Source organism: Anguilla anguilla, chromosome 6, assembly GCF_013347855.1.
Source record: "Anguilla anguilla isolate fAngAng1 chromosome 6, fAngAng1.pri, whole genome shotgun sequence".
Lineage (NCBI taxonomy): Eukaryota > Metazoa > Chordata > Actinopteri > Anguilliformes > Anguillidae > Anguilla > Anguilla anguilla.
Genome location: NC_049206.1, coordinates 27348983 through 27372837, shown reverse-complemented (window position 1 = coordinate 27372837; position 23855 = coordinate 27348983). Strand labels below are relative to the sequence as shown.

The 23855-nt window shown below is 42.5% G+C and overlaps 1 protein-coding gene across 3 annotated transcripts; it reads right to left on the bottom strand.

Annotated features, from left to right (window-relative positions):
• Positions 1 to 1630: 1630 nt before the first annotated feature.
• Positions 1631 to 22233, bottom strand: tmem63a (transmembrane protein 63A). Of its 3 annotated transcripts, none has more exons than XM_035423985.1 (23): positions 22106 to 22233; positions 20039 to 20208; positions 19188 to 19267; positions 18451 to 18541; positions 18330 to 18367; positions 17601 to 17743; positions 16941 to 16992; positions 16341 to 16449; positions 15864 to 15934; positions 12597 to 12677; positions 11164 to 11287; positions 9621 to 9754; positions 8887 to 9060; positions 8482 to 8635; positions 6542 to 6648; positions 6287 to 6373; positions 5770 to 5835; positions 5344 to 5506; positions 5136 to 5241; positions 2791 to 2958; positions 2568 to 2683; positions 2210 to 2266; positions 1631 to 2066 (listed from the first exon to the last, which is right to left on the bottom strand). In XM_035423985.1, exons 2-23 carry the CDS (start codon positions 20198 to 20200, stop codon positions 1905 to 1907), a joined length of 2445 nt encoding a protein of 814 aa, XP_035279876.1. In that variant the 5' UTR covers positions 20201 to 20208; positions 22106 to 22233; the 3' UTR covers positions 1631 to 1904. The 3 variants fall into 3 exon arrangements, with proteins under 3 accessions (XP_035279876.1, XP_035279878.1, XP_035279879.1); XM_035423987.1 differs by having other exon boundaries at positions 21979 to 22112; XM_035423988.1 differs by lacking the exon at positions 22106 to 22233 and adding an exon at positions 21987 to 22099.
• Positions 22234 to 23855: the final 1622 nt, after the last annotated feature.

The following is a 23855-nucleotide window of genomic DNA, read 5'->3' as shown; positions in this document are numbered from 1 at the left end:
AGCATGCAACATTTACCGCATTCCAAATGGTGCATGCACTTTATAGTATTCTTTCAAGTATTCTTATCCAGAGCGACATACACAGCTTACATTCTTTTTACACACAAGACATTTATCCAGCTGAATGTTTACATGAAGCAACTTGGGAGCCTGTCTCTCCAGCAGCCAGCACTGAACTGAACCATCTTGGGAAAAACTCTGAACTATCTCTGAAAATCTCTGTAGAGGAACACTGTCCCAAACTCACCCAAGTCTCTGAAACCTTAGTAGACTCTCACCATATGCTAGGAAGAGATTTGGTATTTCTTATGGAGCAGTTCACTCCTGTCTGATTCAATTACAAACTGAGTGAGAAGAGTTCTTTCAAGGCTCTTTAAAAAGTATTTGAGTCCTCTCCAGCTTCCGGTAGTTACAGACAATGAACAATGGCCAAAACAATAGGGCATTTTTATACGTGATCTTGAGGTCACTGTTGGCTTGTTTTCAACAGTTTTACCAGAGTAAAGCCAGCATGGCCTCTGATTAGCTGAGTTTTAGATTTCAGGCCAAGGCACTGTTCAAAATGACTAATCTAGCAAGCACTTGCAACACACTACATAAATCCTAAGACACCCTTATGAACAAAAACTGGATAATTTATCTAAAAAATGGTTAAAAAAAAAACATGCCATGTGTGAACTAAAATTGCATAATTTTGTGTATACACAAAATGTCAATTTAATGTTGAAATCTAATGTAACAAATTTTATTGGTGGGATGCACTTGTTTTGATAAATAAGTGCTTGTTGGGGCCCACCTCAAATTTAAAGTCTGGCAATAGTATTGCCTTGACGTATAAGAGGACAGCATTAAGATTAGACAGCACATACTTTGAGTAGCTGGTCTGGTGCAGTGTACTTCGCCATTCACCTGATTTGTAGTGCAGTTGACGTGAAGCCACCTAAGGATGTTGGGATGTTTCACTGATATTTGTTTTATGCATCATTTATAAAATAGAAAATCAAAAACATGAAAAAAGACACATTTTAATGACCTAATCGTTGAAAAATCTTGAACAATGATTTTCAATATATACAGTATAATACAACAGTTTTATAAACAATCATTTGGTTTTAAAAGCAATACATGTTAGTTTACCTGATTTGAACAATGGCAGATGCACGGTTCTAGACTGAAATAACATAATGCAAAGGACAAAAAATACAGGTTTCTCTAGGAACAATAGCGTCCAGATCCCCTTTACAAAAATATTTCTTCCATATTTCACAACAAGGCTGTTTGGGACATTGTAATGGCTGTGCTTTGGTTCTCTTGTTTTTTTGTTAATTCTCTAAAATGTTATGTTCTCTAAAAAGCAATTAATGGCTACAACCCTACCATGAACTGCACAGTGCATCTGAACACATTTTTGTGGAACTTCTGTTTCATTATGTACTTTTTTTCTTCTATAAAGTAGAGTGGATAGTCCACCCTTCTTTTGTATTTTTATATATTTTTGCTTTAATCGGACAGTAGAGAGGCCACTGATTGGCAGATGGGGGATTGAGCCCCCACCCACACAGGGGGACTCATGGGGGGGGGGGGGGGGGGGGGGTCGAGTTCGCACCCACACAGGGGTACTCATGGGGGGGGGGGGGGGGGGTCGAGTCCCCACCCACACAGGGGGGCTCGTGTGTGGCTCCAGAGTCAACCCCGGAGGATGGAGCACGCACAGTGCAAGATCACAAGAGGGGTCAGGCTAGCAAGGGGTGACGGTGCGGTTCCAGGTACAGCAAAGGGGACTCACTGTGGCCCACATATGCAGTATAGAGAAACGCAATTTTGTGGTCGTGCCAACCACAACCTAAATCAGAAGACTAAGTAACAACTATTGGCATGTGACTCAATGAACTTAATGCTATGGCTTATTCTGGCTGTTCCAAGCTGGGTGAGACCAGACTGGCTTCGTCGCCTTCAAACGTGAAGGGTAGGGGGTTATCCTCCAGCGCCCCGTATGACTGCTCCTGTTGCCTTGCAGGAGAGGGAGCCAATGGGAACGAGGACTGCAGAACTCTGGGTAGGTACACCTGCCAACAGATTTGTTCGGGCAGACTGAGCGTGTGCTAACAGACAGAGCACTGGGCATTTCCAATTAGGAGGAGACCACTGAGCATGTGCAATCAGGGAGAGTCCACAGAGCACATGCAGAGTGAAATTGACTCTTACTCACCGAACCTGAGGGTTCCACTGATGTTTCTTCCCCAAGATCATCACCGTCTTCCTTAACCTAGAGTCACCCAGACGACAGGTCAAAGGAATACACCGGAGCAGCACCGGAGTACCATAGAGAGAGAAGACCGAGAAGACATATGTTCACAAACACAGGGGTCAGAGTACCATAGAGAGAGTAGATCGAAAGGATCCATGCTTACACACATACACATGGGCCAGATTACCATTCTTCCTCTAGGACGTCTATAAGAACATCTATACACATGCTCTCTCTCTGTCACACACACACACGGGTAAGGTCAGTAGTCAAACCCTGATTTTGCGCTCAGAAACAAAGCAGAGTTCAGCACACTCACGTTGTAGTTGTGGGGACTCAGGTACTTGAAGTGTCCGAAGCAGTTGTAGCAGATGCAGATGAAGATGGTCACGCAGAGAATGATTAAGGTGAAGAGGGAAGTGCCCGCCATGAACCCTGTCACACAACACAGGAAGTAAACCCGTCTGACTCTGACCTTCACAGCCAATAGCAAGAAGCAAAGACGGTCACGTGACCGAGGAGGGCCACTGACAGGTGCCCACCTGTGCGGATGACGGAGAAGAAGTAGAGCCAGAGCAGGCAGATGATGGGCGCGGCCATGGCCTGGTTGACGGCGCCCAGGTGCACCTGCCTGTCCAGGCGAGTGGGCAGGTAGGCGAAGTAGAGGTTGTGCTTGTCCACCAGGTGCTTGAGTATGGCGTACAGGAGGCCTGGCAGAGGGAAGGTGTGTTAGGGGTTAACATCACTGAGGTAGTCTCACCTGCAGGCAGGGCTCGAGACTAATGGTGTCCCGCCATCCTGGGGACGATCAGAAACCATCTCCGGGGCGGCTTCAGGACGACTAGGGAAATGTTTTTCTTTTTTTGTTAAATCCTAGTCACATTAGTCAGATTGAGTCAGTTCAGCACCCACCCCTCTCACTAGTTGATACTGGTTGACACCTGCAGACAGTATGTGAGAGAATTTAAAAAAATAAAAATAACATGCCAACAAATATAATTCCCACAGTGCCAGCCATTGTGGCCAACCTTCCTTGTACAACAATCATTGCTAGCTCAATGCAACATATCTTGCTATCTGAAGAAAGCAAGTCGTCATTTCAGGAAAAAAAAAAATAAAAATTACGCAATTTTTGGTTAAAGAAAAGTCAACGTGTCTACAAGGTTTTTAAGAGACGGTAATATTTCCAAACTCATTCTTACATTCCCAATGTGACACTGACAAGGGACAAGTGATAATTAAATAGAAAATAGCAACCCTAAACATGGTATGAAGCAATAACAAGATGTCCAGCAATACTCACTAAATACAGGCTAAACTATGTAGGTGTTCCGCAATGTGTGGAACGGTGCATAGCTACAGCGCTGACCAACATAAGCTACTAAAGCTGCCGTGTCTGCTGATATGTGATTTTTGGTGTTTTCCCCCGAAGTCACTTGAAAAAAATGAGAATGTCGAGGGTTGCCGTTTTGGGCTTGTTTTATGAAATCTGGTTGCTTGTTTGAAAATTTAGCATGCAACCAGTTTTTTTTGTTTTCCTCAAATATGGCTACTACTGTTCTAGGACACTAGCTTGCTTGTTAATTTTATTATTAATTTAAGTACTCAACCCCCAGCCCTGATTTGCAACTGCAAAACACAACCATCGAATCCTGAACCCTGTAGTCTATTGTGCATCATACCGGATCTTGATTGAACAGTGATGGTCAGGTGAAAATTCATCAGCGTTAGCCAACTAACAAAAACTTGACGGTGTTCGGCAAAATTAGCATAGCCTATTTCAGTAAAAGTATTCTGCAAATTAGCATAGCCCATTTCAATAACGCAAATAACCAAAACAGCCTCACTGCTAGGAATATCGGTTGCCTTTGCCATGGTACTTATCATTAAATATTTTATTTATAGTTACAGCTGTCATACAGTGCCCTCCATAATGTTCGACAAAGACATATTTTTGTCTAGATTTGGCTCTGTAATTCACAATTTTAGATTTTTGATAAAACAATTCACATTTAAACATTCACTCCCATTCATTTTTGGGGCCTTGCCAAAATGAATAGTTTTAAAGCACAAACTACAGTAACTACAGAGGATAATAAACTGATAAAAGGGAGATAATGTCTGTTTTTTGAGCTGATAAGCTGTTTTCAGTTTAGCTATAAATAGAGGAACTATTTTCAGATTGGCTACTGCGTATAAATACAGCAAGATGTTTAGTTTTTGTAATGCACGCTTCTAAGGATATATGTTATTGTGCGCAAGGATACATTGCGTAGTTAAAATAAAACTTTTTATGGATTTTCTTTTCTTTTATAAGGCCATAAAACGTAAAAAAACACATCAAATATATATATATATATATATATATATATATATAAAAAGAGACGGTATGATGTTAGTACTTTCTTTTAATAATTTACTATCCTCCGTAGTTAGTTTGTACTTTAAAACCATTACTTTTGGCAAATTGAATGGGAATGAATGGGGAGCCGGACAACTGGGAGGAACAGTGATGCCATTGATGGTCAGAAGGGACAGCTGATGTTGCTAGCATTCATGCTATGCAAATACAATGAGGTAAGCTCCACAAAATTACTTGTGTCATACCAAAGTGAAGTATCCCTTTAAAGGTTTGTGAACGAGAGCACGTCCGCATGTGCGTGTGTGTGCGAGCCTGTTAAATGAGGTTGTGTGTGCGCTCTTTAAATGTACTGACTGAAACACGCCTTGCCTTTGGATTTACAATGCAATTTCAAAACGTTCATCACCTTGGTACACTTTGGTGTGAGGCACGCCATTTAAATAATAAAACTGATTGACTGATTGATTGACAGATGTGTGCATGTGGATCGATTGTGTGTGTGTTCACGTGTAATGGATCACTTACCAAAAGGCACAATAACAGGACAGGTGATGCTGTAGGCCATGATGACGGTGAAGACACACAGGGTCCAGCCGTACATGGCCCCATATTCAAACTCGTACGCCTGATTCTGAGGAGGGACAGGTGGGTGAGCGACAGCCGCCAGACAGTGGAAGAGAGAGAGGGGGCGGGGCGGGAGGGAGAGGGGGTGGGGCAGGGGGCGGGGCCTCACCTGCTTGATGTACTTCCTCTCGGCGGCAGAGGTGGCCAGCGCCATGCGCACGGTGTACAGCAGCAGCCCGGGCAAGCGCAGCAGCTCCATCCCCGACCCGACCAGCGCCGCCGCGATGACGTAGTTCACAAAGAACGCTCCCTGATCCGGCAGGAACACACACCTGCAGAGAGAGAGGGAGGGGGAGAGACAGTGAGAGATAGATAGAGAGAGAAGAGAGTGCTGGAAACTGAAAGGATAATGACAATAATAATGATACATATGCACGTATATTGATTATTTCATCATATTTCATTTTTAATATGTGTAAACTTTACATATTGCCAATAAAGCACTTTTGAATTTGAACTTCAGACAGAGAGACTGTGAATACAGATTGACAAAACTGGATTTGGTGGCAGGTAGTCCTGCAGAGGGATGACTTACTCAAACCTAAGCGTCCCCTGAGACAAAAACTTAGTGTCGAACAGCCATCGAAAGAAGACGTCCAAACTGAGGGAGACAAGTTCATGGGTTAGACTCTCATGTAATTCTGTTTTTATTCCTGTTAACTCTTCACCAGCACATTCATTCCCATGATTTTCTATATATAGAATCACTTCAGCAAGCACTTCATCTGATGTTACAAGATTGTAAAAACATTGTAAAAGTATGGGTATGTTTGTTTGGGTGGGGCCAGGGAGCAATGGTCTGAAGCAGGAAGGGGTAAGGGATTACTGAAGGGATGAGCTCATATTATTTATGAGATTGGGGGCGTGGTCAGTATTTAACTGGAAAACTGATTGGCTGTTAGGTGTGCTGAGTGTTCAGCCGGAAAATGGTGTGATTCCTGGGTGTGGTTGTTAAATATGGTCTTTATTTGTCGTATGACGGGTGCAGTTGATGAGTGTGCTCATTATTTGTCTTGTGAAGGGTGGAGTTGATGGTCGTGGTTTCTATTTACCTGGTAAGCCCCAATGAGGGCAATATCAGCACCATGAAAAGGAGGAAGATGTAGAGTTTGTACATCATAGTCTTGTTCTCACTTGACCTAAAACAGAGTCCAACATATACTTTACACACATCATAGTCGAAGCTAACAGAGTCACCTAGTCCAGCGACAGTCACAGTTAGTTAGTCATGGGTACTGTGACTTAACTGGTCCAAAGAGAGTCAGAGTCGTAATGTTAGTCACAGTACTGTAATGTGGGTGACTTACCTGGTCCAGTGAGACTCCCCTAGCGTGGAGTAGTACACCACCGTGGGTAGAAGAGCGGAGAATGACCACAGCAGCAATGTGGGGAAGAACTGGCTGATCACCGCACTCTGCAACAGAAAGGCATACTGTATCGTCACCAAGAGACAGCACGCGGGGACACAGAAAGAGGCACGGTCACATATCAACCGAGATACACTGTCCATCAGCATCATAGAGATACTCTCTAAGATCCAGGGATAAGGTCACCATGATGCATCACCCGGTGTCTCATAATATTCCTTCCAACAACAGAGGCAGCATACTTTTTCAACACATTTCATTGAGATTTCCTGATGAAGGGCCACTGCACATGCTATTACTTCTGCCCAAGGGCTAGCAGATCTCTGGGAACTGTTGATAAACCTATAAATATAGCTAGGCTTGAAGGGAAAAGGCATAGGCACATTGAGTTCCACAGAGGGGAGATGCCTCATGCAAACAGAGAAATTACACCACACGAGACATGGACACTACATCCCACAGAGAGAAGTGGTCACATAAAGACAAAGACACTACATCACAAAGAGATATCAGAGACAAAGATACTACATCACAAAGAAATATCAGAGACAAAGATACTACATCACAAAAATACATCAGAGACAGACACACTACATCCCAAAGAGTAGTGAGTGTATTCCAGCTGAGACAGCTTTCAAACTGTTGTTTCAATTCCTAATAGCTTGCTAATATGAAAATATATTAAGTGGTGCTTTTTATGTATTTTTGGACATACAATAGAAAGTAGTTAGCTATGGTGATATTGCACTACTGTGCCGTTATTGCATACTGTCATTTTGGGGTTCAGAGCGAAAACGACCAAAATGAATGTCAGACAACAATCGAATATTCAGCTGTCTTTTGTTGTTATGTTTACCAACATGTCACTGGGCCTAGTAAAAGCAAGGCTTTAAACCACAGGCTTGAACAGAATAGGCTTCCTGGCAGTTTAAAGAGGGCTCGAGCACACAGAGCAGTCAGGGCCATAATGTAAAGTGCAATAGGCTAATCATGGTTTATTACAGTATCAGAACTAGATGTGATCATATAACTGATCGATCATTCGTATCAAGAACCGTGCGTGATCACTGGGCTGTGCGTAATTGTCCGGCTAATGAACTGCAGGAAAATACATTCTCAATAATCGTTCATGCATCATTCCAAATCGGCATTCAATGAGCCGTAGTCAGAGGATACAAGGCCATAAAGTTACTAACAGTGGTACACTCAGCTGCTTGTTAAAGACCCAGGTCAGTTCCATAGGGATTAATGGGGATTTGGTGGTCAGTGACTGTGACAAGCACAACAGCCCATATAGGCCAACTGCATGTCCAATGATGACGCGCCCCAAATAATTAGCCAATTTAGCCGATTTTTTTTTTTCTTGTAGACAAAGACTGGCCCTGAAGATACCACATTGCAAAGAGATATCTTAGAGACACATATACTACATTACAAAAAAATCATAGAGAAAGAGACACTGCATTATAGATATGGTGACAGAGACACTGCATCACAGAGATATCACAGATACAAAGACACTATCACAGAGATATCATAGAGACAGAGACACTGCATCATAATAATACTATTATTATAATACTGTTGTTGATACTGTTTTCTTTACTACTATAGGCTTTGGCAATATTTACTGTATTAAGTATTTCCTGCCAATAAAGTATTCCCGCCAGTTTTTGGAATTGGAATTAGACAGACACTGCATTAGACAGAGGTTTGATGTCATAGACAGAGACATTGCATCACACAAAAATATGCCATGACAGAGAAACATTGCATCACACAAGGACAATGACATGCATGCACACTTGTATGGCTCAGCATAGCGACATCACAAGAACACTGAGGGAAGTTGGTCTTTAGTACAGTGTTGTCAAACTCACATTGAGGTAGTAGATTGGCTTGGTGACATTGAACTTATCCATGGTGCTGATGATGATGGAGGGGGTTGTAAGGAAAAACAGGAGGAAGAAGAGGAAGAAGTTGAGCAGCAAACAGCGAAGCCACCAGCGAAAGCCCTGCAAGGTCAGGTTCTCCCTAAGAGAGCAAGAGAACAGGATATGACAACAAAGTCAACACAACCGACACAATACTATAGATCTACACATGGGGTGTGAATCTGGACGTGAGAAAGACACTATATGTACTATAGATTTCCGACATTTAATTACCTGACATCACTTCTACTACACTGTTTGACTGTACATCCACACCTAAAAATGTTCTACTGGAATGTTGGCCACAGGTGACCAATACACGTTGTGTGCAGTGGTGGTGGGGAGACTGACCAGTATATGTTGCTGGGGTGGGGGGCATAGCTGACTCTCCAGTGGGCCACTCTCAGGGCCCGGCTCTCAGAGGAGGGCTGGGGCTCCCGGCCACACCCACATCGAACCGCACCCCCATTGGACATGCCTTCAGACCCACTCGCACAATTCAGGGCATTGAAGTCCTTCAGGATACTGCCAACACAGACAACATAGGTCATTGACAATGCATACTTGTCATTAACAGACACACACATGATTGTTACACTTTTTATAGCCTCAATGCATTGTGCTGGTCTCTTGAAGACCAGAGCTTCACATTCTCAGTTCCTATTTCTGAAAAATCATGAGCTCCTGTATGCGGGGCTCCAACTGAGGGAGGCAAGTCAAGCCAATTCTACAACTGACCGCTAACATGAATGCAGGCTAAAACATAAAAGAACAAATCAGATTGCAAGAAAGCATCTCATGGAGTGAATTCCCTTTCCTAGCACAGTAGAGATAGAGGGTGTACGGCAAGGGTGTCCAATCTTATCCGAAAAGGGCCGGGGTGGGTGCAGGTGTTTGTTTCAGCCCAGCATTACGACACCTGATTGTACTAATTAACTAATCATGGTTTTCAATCAAGTAGAATCGGGTGTCGTAGTGCTCGGCAGGAACAAAAACCTGCACCCACACCTGCCCTTTCTGGATAAGATTGGACACCCCTGGCGCAGGCTCTCAGGATTAGCAAGCGAAGGCCGGGAGATACGCACTAAGCAGCTGTGGCTTCAGTGTTAAGAGTGATGAAGGCCAGGCCCAGCGGCTGCTGCGGCACCTGCTCCCTCTGCCTCTTCACCGCCTCCAGGAACGCGGCCTCCTGTTCGCTGTAGAAGTCAATGGCATCCACCTCACACAGCGAGAACACATATTACACACCACCTCACACAGTGAACACACGTTACACACCACCTCACACAGTGAACACACGTTACACACCACCTCACACAGTGAACACACGTTACACACCACCTCACACAGCGAGAACACATATTACACACCACCTCACACAGTGAACACACGTTACACACCACCTCACACAGTGAACACACGTTACACACCACCTCACACAGCGAGAACACACATTACACACCACCTCACACAGTGAACACACGTTACACACCACCTCACACGGCGAGAACACACATTACACACCACCTCACACAGTGAACACACGTTACACACCACCTCACACAGCGAGAACACATATTACACACCACCTCACACAGTGAACACACATTACACACCACCTCACACAGTGAACACACGTTACACACCACCTCACACAGCGAGAACACACATTACACACCACCTCACACAGTGAACACACGTTACACACCACCTCACACAGCGAGAACACATATTACACACCACCTCACACAGCGAGAACACATATTACACACCACCTCACACAGTGAACACACGTTACACACCACCTCACACAGTGAACACACGTTACACACCACCTCACACAGTGAACACACGTTACACACCACCTCACACAGCGAGAACACATATTACACAGCACCTCACACAGTGAACACACGTTACACACCACCTCACACAGTGAACACACGTTACACACCACCTCACACAGCGAGAACACACATTACACACCACCTCACACAGTGAACACACGTTACACACCACCTCACACGGCGAGAACACACATTACACACCACCTCACACAGTGAACACACGTTACACACCACCTCACACAGCGAGAACACATATTGCACACCACCTCACACAGTGAACACACATTACACACCACCTCACACAGTGAACACACGTTACACACCACCTCACACAGCGAGAACACACATTACACACCACCTCACACAGTGAACACACGTTACACACCACCTCACACGGCGAGAACACACATTACACACGACCTCACACAGCGAGAACACACATTACACACCACCTCACACAGTGAACACACGTTACACACCACCTCACACAGCGAGAACACACATTACACACCACCTCACACAGTGAGAACACACATTACACACCACCTCACACAGAAAGAACATACAGTACATTACACACCACTTCACATAGCGAGAGCACACATACACACCCACACACGCATTGCGCACCACTTCACACAGGGAGAACACACATTGCGCACCACCTCACATAGAAAGAACACACATACACACCCACACCCGCACACGCACATGAACACGCACACCCACACACACTCGGTCTCTCACCCCAGCCCACACAGCAGAGCAGAGACCAGCTCACCCTCTCGCAGCCACAGGTTGCGCAGCAGCAGAGCTGCCCACAGGGCCGGGGATTGATCACTTCCCTCTCACCCTGTTGTGCCAGAATCTTCTGGTAGTACAGCAGGTTTTTCTCAGCGCGCTTCCTGTCAGGACACAAATCACCTTGCACCTTATTACCTGTGACACACTCACATAGAATTAGTACAGTACATACAAAACCTCATGCTATTGCTAACTATTTTAATGAATATTTTCTGGGAAACTAAGAGATGGAATTAGAGTATCAGACAGCAACATTCCAAAACATTTAATCAAAACTCATCTCATGAAAAATAGATTGTAAATTTGACTTTCAGCCTGTAAATGAGGAAAGGGTAGAAAAACGTCTTACTGGCGTGAACAGTGAAAAGCCACATCAGGATTGGATAACCTTCGAAGGGAAACTATTAAAATTGGTTGCTGCATCTATTGCATTGCCTATATGCCATATTTTAAATCTGAGTTTGAAGGAGGGTGTATGCCCCCTGGCTTGGAAATCTGTAAGTCATTCCATTACCCAAAAACAAGAAGGACACCTTTACAGGAGTTAACAGTTGCCCAACCAGCACATTTCCTGTGTTTAGTAAGCCAATGTAAAGAATGGAGTTAGAATTAGATTTCATATTACTTTTCTATCAATAAGCTTAATTCTGATTTTCAGCATGCTTACAAGGAGGGTGACCGCAGGTGCTCAGCTTTAATGCAGATGACTGAACAGTGATTGAGTGATATCGACAAAAAAAGGACTGTGGGTGCTGTCCTGCTTGATTTTCGTGCAGCTTTTCATTTATTTTACATTTTATTTTGATGATTAAAAAACACATAACACTGCACTGCAGTCATTACATGCATTTAATACATGTAATTTAATAGACTATGAGATGCTCCTAATGAAACTGGAGCTGCTTATGATTCCAGTCTTTCTGCCCTTAACTGGATGGGGTGTTATGTATCTAATAGAACACAAACTGTGTAGTTTACTGGTAGTTTTTTCTCCTGTGGGGAAGGTACAGTATGGTGTCCCCCAGGGAAGTTGCTTCAGCCCCTTACTCTAGTCTATTTTTACCAATGATATGCGGCTTGTTTTGAGGGAAGCAAGTTTAGCTACAGTATGTTTGGTGATGATTCCACAGTGTATACATCATCATCCAGTGTGGATTAGTTACATTCTATACTTGGAAATGAACTGAAATTGATATTGGACTTGGTAATCAAAAGCAAGCTAGCTCTGAATGTGTTCAAGACTAAATGTAAACGTAAACAACACTATTTTTGGCCAACCTGTTTCAACATAACGTTAAACTGAATATTTTATCCTCTCTTCTCGCATCCTTTTTCATTATTTTCTGGTCTTTTATTCTCAGGTTATGAGGCAGAAGTATATATGTCCATACGCACAGGCTGGCTCCATACCTTTGCTTTTCCAGGTTGATCAGCTTGGCCACATCGTAGCACAGGTGCACTTCAGACACGTGACAGGTAGGGTATGCCTCGCTGCCGAGGAGGGAAAGAAAGGCCCATTTACTTACGCAGAGAAATAACTCAGATTTCCACATTCACTTGGGTTAACCGGAAGTGCTCCAGATCAACATCAGAAAAAAAGGAAATAGCGAGTATGCTGTAACAGGGTGTTTCCCCCAGGAACAGGACTGAATATTTCAACCACAGGCAGTCTTCATTTCCTTATGTTAGCAACCACGGTTAGCCCCAACTACCGGGGTTACTCCGGGGTAGGCATGTGCGGATATTAAAATTTAATCATATGATTATCTTGGTCAACATTTTCACAATATACAACATTATCTCGTTAATTAATGAAATCACTAGAAAGTCTTAAAACAGTATTAAAACATACCCCAAAGACTTGAATATTTATACCAATTAGAAAACATCTGTTTCTAAAACATGTTACATTGCAAATTATGTAAAAGTCTTAACATTTTACCCACACCAATAACTAGTTTTAACAAAATAACGGAATTCAGAAGTAAATATAAACATTTTTCCAACAGAATAATGTGCAGCTTATTGAAGTAAATGTAAACATTGTGGCTTGCTATTAAACAATAACTGTGGAGCTTATTCAGAAATAAATGCAACATATTTGTCCTGCTTTTAAACAAAGAAACAAAACAAAACAATCTGCAGCATTTTCAATAGTAAGGCATTTTCAGAAGTAAGGCATTTCTAAAGACTGTACTGAACCCTTTTTCGACGGGGAGACAAGCTCTGTTGTTTCTGGTATGTTCATTCTTTTTACCGAGATACATAGTTTATATCAATTATAGTCCCATACCATACCTACTCTGGAGTGCTGACTGCTTGCTAATTGACAAATAAACTCCAATATCTGCAATACCCATTTGTTCAATACTTTTTACTTCAACTTTAAATGTGAAAGATTTATGCTCAAGCATATCTATAAATCACATGTGAAGTCTGTAAGACTCTTGGAAGTTCTGAGTCATGTTCATGTACGTAATGCATGAATTAAAAGTTCACTGTCCTAACAAAAAAAAAAAGGTTGTATGTAAATTCCAACAGACTGTTGTGTTTTTATTAGAAATACAAAAGCTACCATAGGGGTTGTTGGATATTTAAATAACTTGTAGAGCAGTACTGTTGGCTTGATCACAGGACCAGGGATAGCCATTCTCCGTGAAGCTCGCAAACTCTAGTGGTTACTCTGGGCAATGCAGTTCAGTAAGCCACTGGGGCCAAGAAGCAAATGTCTTCTTTGTTAACTGTGTGCTTACTGGCCATTGAAAACATTTGGCCAAGGGGGAAAGCAAGCCAATTTCAGCACAGGCGTTTATACATTTGTTTTGCAAGAATCATTTAAAAATATTTCTCAATCGTTTGTGAAAGCAAAAAGGTTTGTAGAATACCGCTGTTTTCAGTTCTTTTCATGCTAGTTTGTTGCAGTTAATTGGATATAGTGACAATGCCGTCCTGTTCAGCTGTACTAACTGATTTTTGAAGGGTCAGAATGTTTTTGTGTTGTTTTTGGTGAGTCTGCAATCTCTTTGCATTTATTTCATGATAATAAAAGTTATTAGCTGTGACAGGTTGCACATACTAATTATATTAAGCTGCCAATTTGTTTCCAAAATAGGGTAGCAAACTCCCTCACGTTAGCTTTGAGCCAATTTTTATGCCCACATCTGGGTTAATAATGTCATGACCGTCAACATCATACGTTCACATTTATCAGCACTAGGCAATGATATCGTTTTAAATAATTTACACCTTGTACTGCTTAGGTTTTGCTAGACTCAGTGTTCAGGATAACAACATTGCAGTACAAAAAATTGTATAGAAAGATTGTCTTTACCAATATTTGTACATTTTCCTGTAAATAATGAAAATAAGCCAACATTGCATTTAGGAGGAAACCTTTGTTTTATTACTACACATTGTTCATATATATATATATATATATATATATATATATATATATATATATATATATATATAGCCAATACTATAAAGAAGATGTTTCCACATGGATAAAAAATAAAAGTTAATATTGATTAAATCTTTTGTTTTCCTTCATGCACCAAGCAGGCTTCAAGCAGGTAGCTTTGTCCAAGCCAAGAGAATGATATTAGCTGTTATTTTAGCTTTTAATGTAGGCTATTTTGTTTGGGATCAGTGTACCATTAGCTAAAGGAAACATAGCAAGATAATGTACAGCTTCAGAAAGCACCTGTTTACATTTGCCTGCAATCAACATATGCCTGCAATCAAATTATTATATTACCAACCACATGTCCATGGCTTAAAGTTCTCTGGAAACTACGCCGGACTTCCGACGTATGGCTGTTTCAGGTCAATGAAATATGGGCAATGTTTCAAACCGTATACTTGTGTCATAACTAGAACAGCTGTCTGCCCTGCCTCCTGTTGTGCGTTCACAGCGCTGCCAAAACAAACAGGTGGGCTACACAGATAAGAGCAGAGCACAAGTGACATTACCTAGACCTCCAAACGACGCAAAACTCCGGTACTGCCTTGTGATCTTACATTTAAAAGCTTCAAAACTATATTTCTACCCTTGCCATTAAATTTCTCTTTAAGCCTTTAGAGGGCATAATTTAACTTCAACTTTAATGTTAGAATCAAGTGTGGCTGAATACTTCTATAAAAACCTTTAACTTCAAAAAATGCTAGAACTCACATTAGACATGTCACAATGAGTCACAATGAGTCGCAATGAGTCGCTTGTTTTCTTCCAAAAAATCCTGAAGCTAGCTAGCTTCCTGGAAGCTTCGGCTGTCAATTCCACAGAACTTCAGCAGTCAATTCTCAGAGCTCGCCCCCACGACTCCTGCCATTGCTCTGCATTTTAACGGTTTAGCGTGATCCTTAATGTTTAAGTAGTCAAACATGGCAGGCTCCATGAACAGGCTTCATGCACCAAATGAGCAGCTCCCATAGGAATCAATGTAGCTGGTAAATGGAAGCTGTCTCCAGTTCTTATACATCTCAATGGGCTTCTTTTTTTTTTTTTTTTTTCACGTGCTACAGATGAATGAAAAGATAAAACCACTACAGCCAGATGCCCCAGTGATATAATCCACCATCCTGTTCCATAAACTATCCACTGAGCGCCCCTTACTAAAAGTGGCTTGTGGTGTTTGCAGAACTTCTGAATCATGTAGTCTGAAAAGAACTTACCTGAAATGTGTCTTTATACGCTCCTCACTGGTGTTTTTAGGAATGGAGCACACAAAGAGAGTTCTCCTGTCCTGTAGAGATGGCAGCAATGCAGGATGTATGACAACACCTTCCAGCATGCACAGCTTGGCCAGAGAATTTAGTAATTTTGTGCAGCCTGCCCTATTATATTTGCTTAGCGCGGATACTAGCAACATCAGCTGTCCCTGCTGACCTATTATCCTCCGTAGTTAGTTTGTGCTTTAAAACTATTAATTTCAGTGAGGTCCTGGAAATGAATGGGAGTGAATTGGAAGCCAGACAACCGGGAGGAACTACGATGATGTTAATGGTCAGCAGGGACAGCTTATGTTGCTAGTACTATGCACTATTACGCTATGCAAATGCAATGGGGTAAGCTCCACAAAATTATTTCTGTTATACCAAAGTGAAATATCCCTTTAATGGGGACAGCAGGGCGTGAGGCGAAAGACTCACCATGTCTGTCCGGATAGCCTTAATTTTGGAGGTGTGCCATCGCAGCACTACCACCGTTAGAATCAAGTAGAGAACTGCAAACACTGTGTGCAGCCACAGCAGGTCGTCGCTGAAATGTATGAAACGCGTCAGTACAACATCACTACACATTGACAACATCAGAACAAAGGATAACAGTTATCACTGCATTTAGAAGCTGTTCCAATTACATAATTTCATTGATGTTTTTATTTTAGCACAATGTTTTTTTTCCACAGGCCAGTTTCTATATAAAATTATATATACTTCAAAGAACATGACTCCACTGAGTCCAACTGCAGATGGCAATTAGATGTATTTTAGTAAGGCAAAGTCACAATTTTGCACCAAGCAACACATTTCTACGCATAAGAAAATTTCCTGAGCAACAGAGCATTGTACTGTTGTGGTCGTATCATTGCAGAGTGATGCCACGGTTAAAATGTCAACTTCCCTTAACCATAAATTCAGCTTCCCATAGGCATAAATATAATTCCCTTAAACCACTACAATTGCACCACTACATCACCACAAAACCATCTGGAAACACTGCAATAAACCATACAGTCTACTGAAACTTACTCCTTCTGAAGATTGCCAATGGTGGTTCTTCCAAAACTGTAAGGATCATTACCTGGAAAATGAATATTTTATCATACTTCAACCAAAAACACAAGAATGTCAAGCTGAGAGTGCCATGCTTGGAGTGCAGTATACAGTGGTGAATTTATGATTCTGCAGCAGCAGTGCTGGATTGAGAGTGTGTAATTGTGTTATAATGCAGTGTTGTGCCGAATGCTGTTATGTAGTGCTGTACTCAGTGTATTTAGAGGGTTCTGGGGGTGCTGTACTCAGTGTATTTAGAGGGTTCTGGGGGTGCTGTACTCAGTGTATTTAGAGGGTGCTGGTGGTGCTGTACTCAGTGTATTTACAGGGTGCTGTGCTCAGTGTATTTAGAGGGTTCTGGTGGTGCTGTGCTCAGTGTATTTAGAGGGTGCTGGTGGTGCTGTACTCAGTGTATTTACAGGGTGCTGTGCTCAGTGTATTTAGAGGGTGCTGGTGGTGCAGTACTCAGTGTATTTAGAGGGTTCTAGGGGTGCTGTACTCAGTGTATTTAGAGGGTGCTATGCTCAGTGTATTTAGAGGGTTCTGGTGGTGCTGTGCTCAGTGTATTTAGAGGGTGCTGGTGGTGCTGTACTCATTGTATTCCGAGGTCTGTGAGGGCAGAGTGGGGAGACTTACCCAACAGATCGCCCGACAGGTTGACAGGCAGTATGATGGCCACGGACGTCACGCAGATGATGGTGAGCAGAGCGATGAGGTGGCGCTGGAAGGACAGGTAATGCACAGCGTCGCTGCCACACCGCTCCTTGATCGTCTCCTCGCTGTGCAGAGGAAACATGTCACATGGTTGAGAGAGACCTTTGAGCTTCAAATAGAGGCAGCAGCATAAAGCTCAGAAACAGGGCGGCTCTAAATCATCGCACGAAGGAGAAGAGGCTAAATAAAATGAGTGCAAATTCAATTACAATTGCAAAACCAATCAACAAAATCTTCCTCCCAGTTAAGCCCGACAGTCACGCACATGCACGATAATGTGAACAGTCATGAGTGTTCTGCTTTGGGGCCCATGGTACCAATGCAGTTTCTGGAATAGTGCATTGAGTGCGAAGTGTAGCAGTCTCACACTTATATAAATTCGGTATCCCACCTGTGGCCACAATCATGTACTGAATGGTCTGACATCACTGATATCTGTTCATTGCAAATTATTGCACTTCAGGGTATGCCGGAGTTCAACGCAAAAGCTCCTAAAAAGTAATTTGCGAGGGGAATCCGGCAACCAGAGCAGAATTTTCTTCATTTTGTCTCAGTGGATACATTCTGATTGGGACATGGCCCATATTTTTCCAGAGGGCAGGGAGCCACTCCCCCAAAAGGGTGGGGGATACCGGCAGGGTCAGACCTTACCTCATACGGACAACGAAAGGCAGCCAGGAGCAGAATCCCTGAGGGAAAGAAACGGCGGTGTTCAGTACTAGAAATGCATCGGAGGCGTTAGGCAAAAGGACAGAGTGATGGAGGACCTCACCTGCTCCCTCGCCATCTCTAGGTCCTGCTCTTCAACGCTGGACATGCGGGAGGACAGGCGGCCATAGCGGCGATGTGACGTCTCGCCGAACCTGGGGTCGTCAAAAAGGTCACCATGACAACGGCAACAGGTACACTGTGACATCATCCTTACTTTACGACACAGCCCTGGACCACAGAATCTGCTGCTTTTTTCCCCGTGTTACAACCAGCAACTGGTTCAGCCTGAGAAACCTGGATAAGTGAGCTGCTTTAACTGATCAATTAGACTCAGAATAACAACTAAAACCAGCAGAGTGCAGGTCTGTAGCAGCAGGGTTGGACAGCCCTCCTGTAAAGCGACACAGAACAGATAAAAGTTCAATGCGCCACAAAAAAAAAAAAAAGAAATTATAATGGGATAGAGTGATAATAAGGTCACTATACTGAGACATCGAGACCCTTCCCAAACGACCGATCTTACGTGAGGCCTTTCCAACGTGAACGATGTGAGACCTTACTAATTTTATGAATTAATTCATTTATTTTCTTTTTACTCTTAGTTCTTAATATGGATTGTTTTTTTTACTGTTCTTTGGCTCTCTTTTTAAATGCATTGTTTTATTATGTGTATTGTTTTATGTGTACTGTTTAATTGTGTTTCTGTTCAGCCCTTTGAACTCTGTGACCTGAAATGTGCTTCACAAATATAGTTTTACACCTGACTGATCATGTGACGTGATCCTGAGTCAGACTGACCCGCTGCCCTCGGCAACTAACGCTAGGCGTCCATAGTCCCACAGCTTCCTCCTGATGATCGCAAAGAGTCCAAGCAGCACCTGCAGAGGGCGACCAATCACATTTCAATATACTGCAAGTACCCATAATAAAGTTTCAAATAAGTGAACATTATAAATGTATTTTTAATCATTTTCATTTGCATATTTTTATATTTAATTAATCAATAAGATACATTTTTTTAAAAATCACAAATAATCTTTTAGTTACTCATTTTATCTGCAGTTTTTTTGTCTCTTAACTTCAAGTACAGTCTTCAGCAAGCACATTTATGAAGTTAGGCGCAACAGTATCAGTGCATAAAATAAGGGCGTGGCCAAGGGGGTCCACTGCAGTTAATGTGCCTCCTTTCTGTCTATCAAACATTAATAATCACAATACTATGCAATATGTTTTCCGGAAAACCAGCTATAGTGAATACAGTTGTGAAAGAAGCACAGGGTACTGTACTGTGAGCCTGCAGCTTACTAAATATCTTCCCTAAACTGTGATTTTTTAATCAGTCTATGGACTATGGCTACCCGACTGTGTAATCAGTGTTCTATTTGGAATCTGATAAATGAAACAAATAGGGCAGGAAACTTAATGAGTGTGTGTAAGACTGGCCGTGGTACAAAAAAGGTCTCACAATTGTACCAGGCAGCACTCCCTGCTCAGTGGGTTATTAACAGGGTAAATGTACCAACTTGGTGTGAAATGCCAGAAACCTGCCATAACCCATTTGTAGCAAAGCATTCATGACAGACCCTCTCTCACTCACACACGCACACACACACACACACACACACACACACACACACACACCGACTCACCATGAAAACAATGAAATCCAGCAGCAGTACGACCGGCACACCGCCGAAGTTGACCCCGCGTAGCACAGTGCTCTCAGTCGCGCTGAAGCAGCTGCCCGTGTCGTTGCCTGCAGTGCCATTGTCCGCGAGCAGAGAGAACCGCTCCCACCACGGCGAGCCCATAGGCACTCCTAAAGACATAAAAAACATACGGAGCACCCAACAAACAACAGTTCCGCCACAAAGATATTACCTGGAAAGCAGCCCAGATAACACTTAACAGCAGGTCAAGTCATGTAGTACACTAGGACACTGCCTAATTCATTGGTCTATGCTATTTGCCATCATCATGGTTGACCTACAGGGGGGTTACAGTAAAAGATCACTAGTTGTGCATATCCACAACATGAAGCATTTAAATCTGTGCATTTGTGATTCTTTATATCAAATTTGAAGGTCTTCACTTGTCTTTCATCTCAATCCTTTAGGTGAGCTTGGGCAAACGTGCCTGTCCAATGGTCAGAGCCTTAAGTCTAGTTCAGATAAAAAATGTCATCAACCAGCAAGGTAGATTTAAAACTTTTTTCAATGTGAACTACCCATTTTAGGACATTTGGTAACAGCTGCTGTGGTCTGAGATTCAACATGTCAAATCTTGTGTCAAGAGTTAAAGATGACAAGCAGCTCATCTAACTTGTTAAGGAGAGTAATTAGTTAACTTTCCTTTTTTTCTGTCAACTGTGTATAAGTTGCAGTGGCTTTCATAAATCTGCCATTTCAAAATTCAGGCCATGAAAATGCCTGCTATAACAAACTGCACCTTTGCTTTAAACAAAGTGACATCAAAAAGTCTTTACAACAGAAATTTCCACAATGACCTGTTGCAAAGAGGGAGCTTTCTGTTTCTGCCATGTAAACAGGAACTCAAAAAGGCACTGTTCCTGACGGTTGCAACTCCATGACTTGCATTTTGGGTATGGTAAAATGTTCTTACTGCCAGGTCTGTGGAAGATCACCATGGCTGCCATTGTCAAAGAGATACATTTTACATCTTTTTTTTGTTTGTTTTTGTGGTCACCTGATCATTGTCACAAGAAAAGTGTTGACCATGAACAATAATGAGTCTTAAATAGGAGGTCAAACTGCCAAAGCACAGGCTTTTTAAATGGCCTTCGTTTTCTGCGCAGATCCTAAAAGAAATTACTCCCACTGTTCATTGATTTACCGTTACAGCCTCCATGGACTAGCAGACGTTAGATCAAAAACTTTGAGGGTGAAACCTACAGCAAATACAAGCTGAGCCGGCGTCTATGGATACACAGCGTTACTCTGTACTGCTTTTGAAATCACAAGTAACAAGTTCATCACTCATGAAATGTACACATACAGGCAAGGGTAATCTTCCCAAAACCACATATTTCTGCAATCCTCTGCTGGATGAGCTAATGTTTGCTGACAACTTTAACTAGAAGGTGTGTCTGTAATCTAGCTAAATCTGCCTTCACGTCCTGACAATGCGTTGGAATTAGACTACCTTACGTTCCCTTAAGGAGTTCCGCATAGTCACATCGAACACAGCTAGCTAACTAGCTTATCTAAAAAACATTCCATGACATAACACGACTTGAACTAGTCTCGTCTCAGTAGTTTATCCCAGGTGTTTTTACTATTGCAAGTTAGAGCTAGAGCTCCGCGACTAACGACCAAACCCGCTATCTAACAGCTGTCACCAAAGTTGGGTGTTGTAGTCTGTGTTAAGCGTCGTTAAAAACAGACGTATTTTCAGACAGGTCATAAATCACACATGAATACAAACAGTCCTTTTGTTTTGTTCGTAAATTTTGCTTAGCCTATCTTGAAGTACATGTTTTCTGCATTAGTGTGTTGGCTAGTTAAAGTTAGCTATCTGGTCAGCTAAAAAAAAACAAAAAAAAAACACAAGATCTCCACCCCAGACTCACCTACTAACCTTTAGGCTCTGTCGTACTTTGATAAGTGAATTAACAAGAAATAGGCAGCTGGCAAGCTAACTTCGTCATAGTGAGAATAACATGTACGCCCATACCCGTATACATGTAGTCTACTCACTTTGACCGTTATCAGATTCCGCTTCAATTCAGTGTGGTAGAAGTCACTGCTCGGGACAGAACTAACAATAGTGCTTAGAAGTTAAGGTACATATCCGCACATGCGCTGTTATGACAGCGGCAAAACAGGCACAAGCAGCGCTGTTGTTGCCACAGGCAGGAACGTTGACGTGGACGGCCGTGATGCGATTTACCAGTGCTGGTGATATATGAAAGCATTTTTCTTTGAATGCAAAGAGTGGAAGCATATTTTTGAAAACACAAACGTGAGATGAGTCTAAATGATTCATAAGAAGCCATTCTTATAGAAATAGATTCACATTTGTTTGCACAAATCGATGAAGAATCTTCAGTATCCATGTGCTGTATTCTAACTGAAGCTTTCTATTAATGAAGTAATTAATGGATCATTTGATAAATTTGTTAATTTGTTTGCCATTTGTATGAATAATTTGTAAACTACCAACATTCCATGCAATTACAAGTGTTGTTTTATTGACTTGACTGATCCTTAATCATGTTGTCGTATCATTGTAACCACTGATAAACTAACATTGAATTTGAAAGCAAAAATGGGCTGAGAACAGGAAGTGAAAATATGCAAGTTATCACTGCCTTTGATAGGGGGGACCCAAACGCAGAGGGAAAAAAAAACAAACTCAAAAGGGAAAATTAACAGACTTTACTAACACGACAGGCAAACACAAACAGGGAACAGGCAAGGCCACGAAGGGCAAAAACACAAACTCAAAAAAAATCTAAATAAAACAGAAAACAAGAACTCACAAACATGGGCAGGGCAGAACACAGGCAGGTAGAGGACAAGGGCAGGTCAAACAAAACACAGGCAGGCACAAAATACAAGCAGGTACATACGGTCTTGAAACATAGGAAACAAACACAAGCAGGGCAGAACACGGGAAGGCAGAGCACAAGGGAAGGTCAAACAAAACAGTCAGGCACAAAATACAAGCAGGTACATACGGTCTTGAAACATCGGAAACAAACACAAGCAGGGCAGAACACGGGAAGGCAGAGCACAAAGGAAGGTCAAACAAAACAGTCAGGCACAAAATACAAGCAGGTACCATGGGTCTGAGGAAACGCAAGTTGGGAACAAACACAAGGAACCAGCACCCGAGTCAAGGGAACAGAGAACTTAAATAGACAGGGGTAACAAGACACAGGTGAACTCAAAAAACAATCAAACCAGAAGGAGGGGATAAGACAGGTGGGAACAATGATGGGATAACGAGACAATGAAACAATCATACAATTAGCAGGGGGGGAGCAGGACACAAAACAGAAGTGCCGCCATCTGGCGGCCCAACAGGGGAAACACAGACAGGAAAACAGGACCATGACACTCAGAGTTGTCTGTACGGGGCTACGTACACATACTGTTGTTTGGGAGTGTGTAAGGGTGTTAAATACACAGAGGGTGTTGCTCTGGAGTGTGCTGCATGTGCGTAGGATGCTGTTTGGGAATGTGTACCAGGGACACATGCACACAGGGTTTGGTTTAGAAGTGCAAGGTACCCATCACAAGTACACATTACCAGTACTTCCTATCTTCAGCCAAGTGGGCAAGGGAGCTCTTTCATTGGATTTCTTGTCATGGCTTGGTGAAATGCAAATGTAATCTTCAGGTAATGCCTCACTTTAGCTGTCATTTTTCTTATGCACTTATTAGTTAGCAGCCAATGTAAGCATCAGGAGCATGGTCTGTAGTCTACTTAGCCAATCAATAA

Excerpts from the sequence above, each read along its gene's own strand:
- tmem63a (XM_035423985.1), bottom strand. The coding sequence starts at position 20,200 with ATGGGCTCGCCGTGGTGGGAGCGGTTCTCTCTGCTCGCGGACAATGGC. Across the intron at positions 18,542-19,187 it reads TTAGTTGCCGAGGGCAGCGG|GTTCGGCGAGACGTCACATC; the intron begins GTCAGTCTGACT and ends TGACGACCCCAG. Across the intron at positions 9,061-9,620 it reads ACTGAAGCCACAGCTGCTTA|TATCCTGAAGGACTTCAATG; the intron begins GTGCGTATCTCC and ends CTGTGTTGGCAG.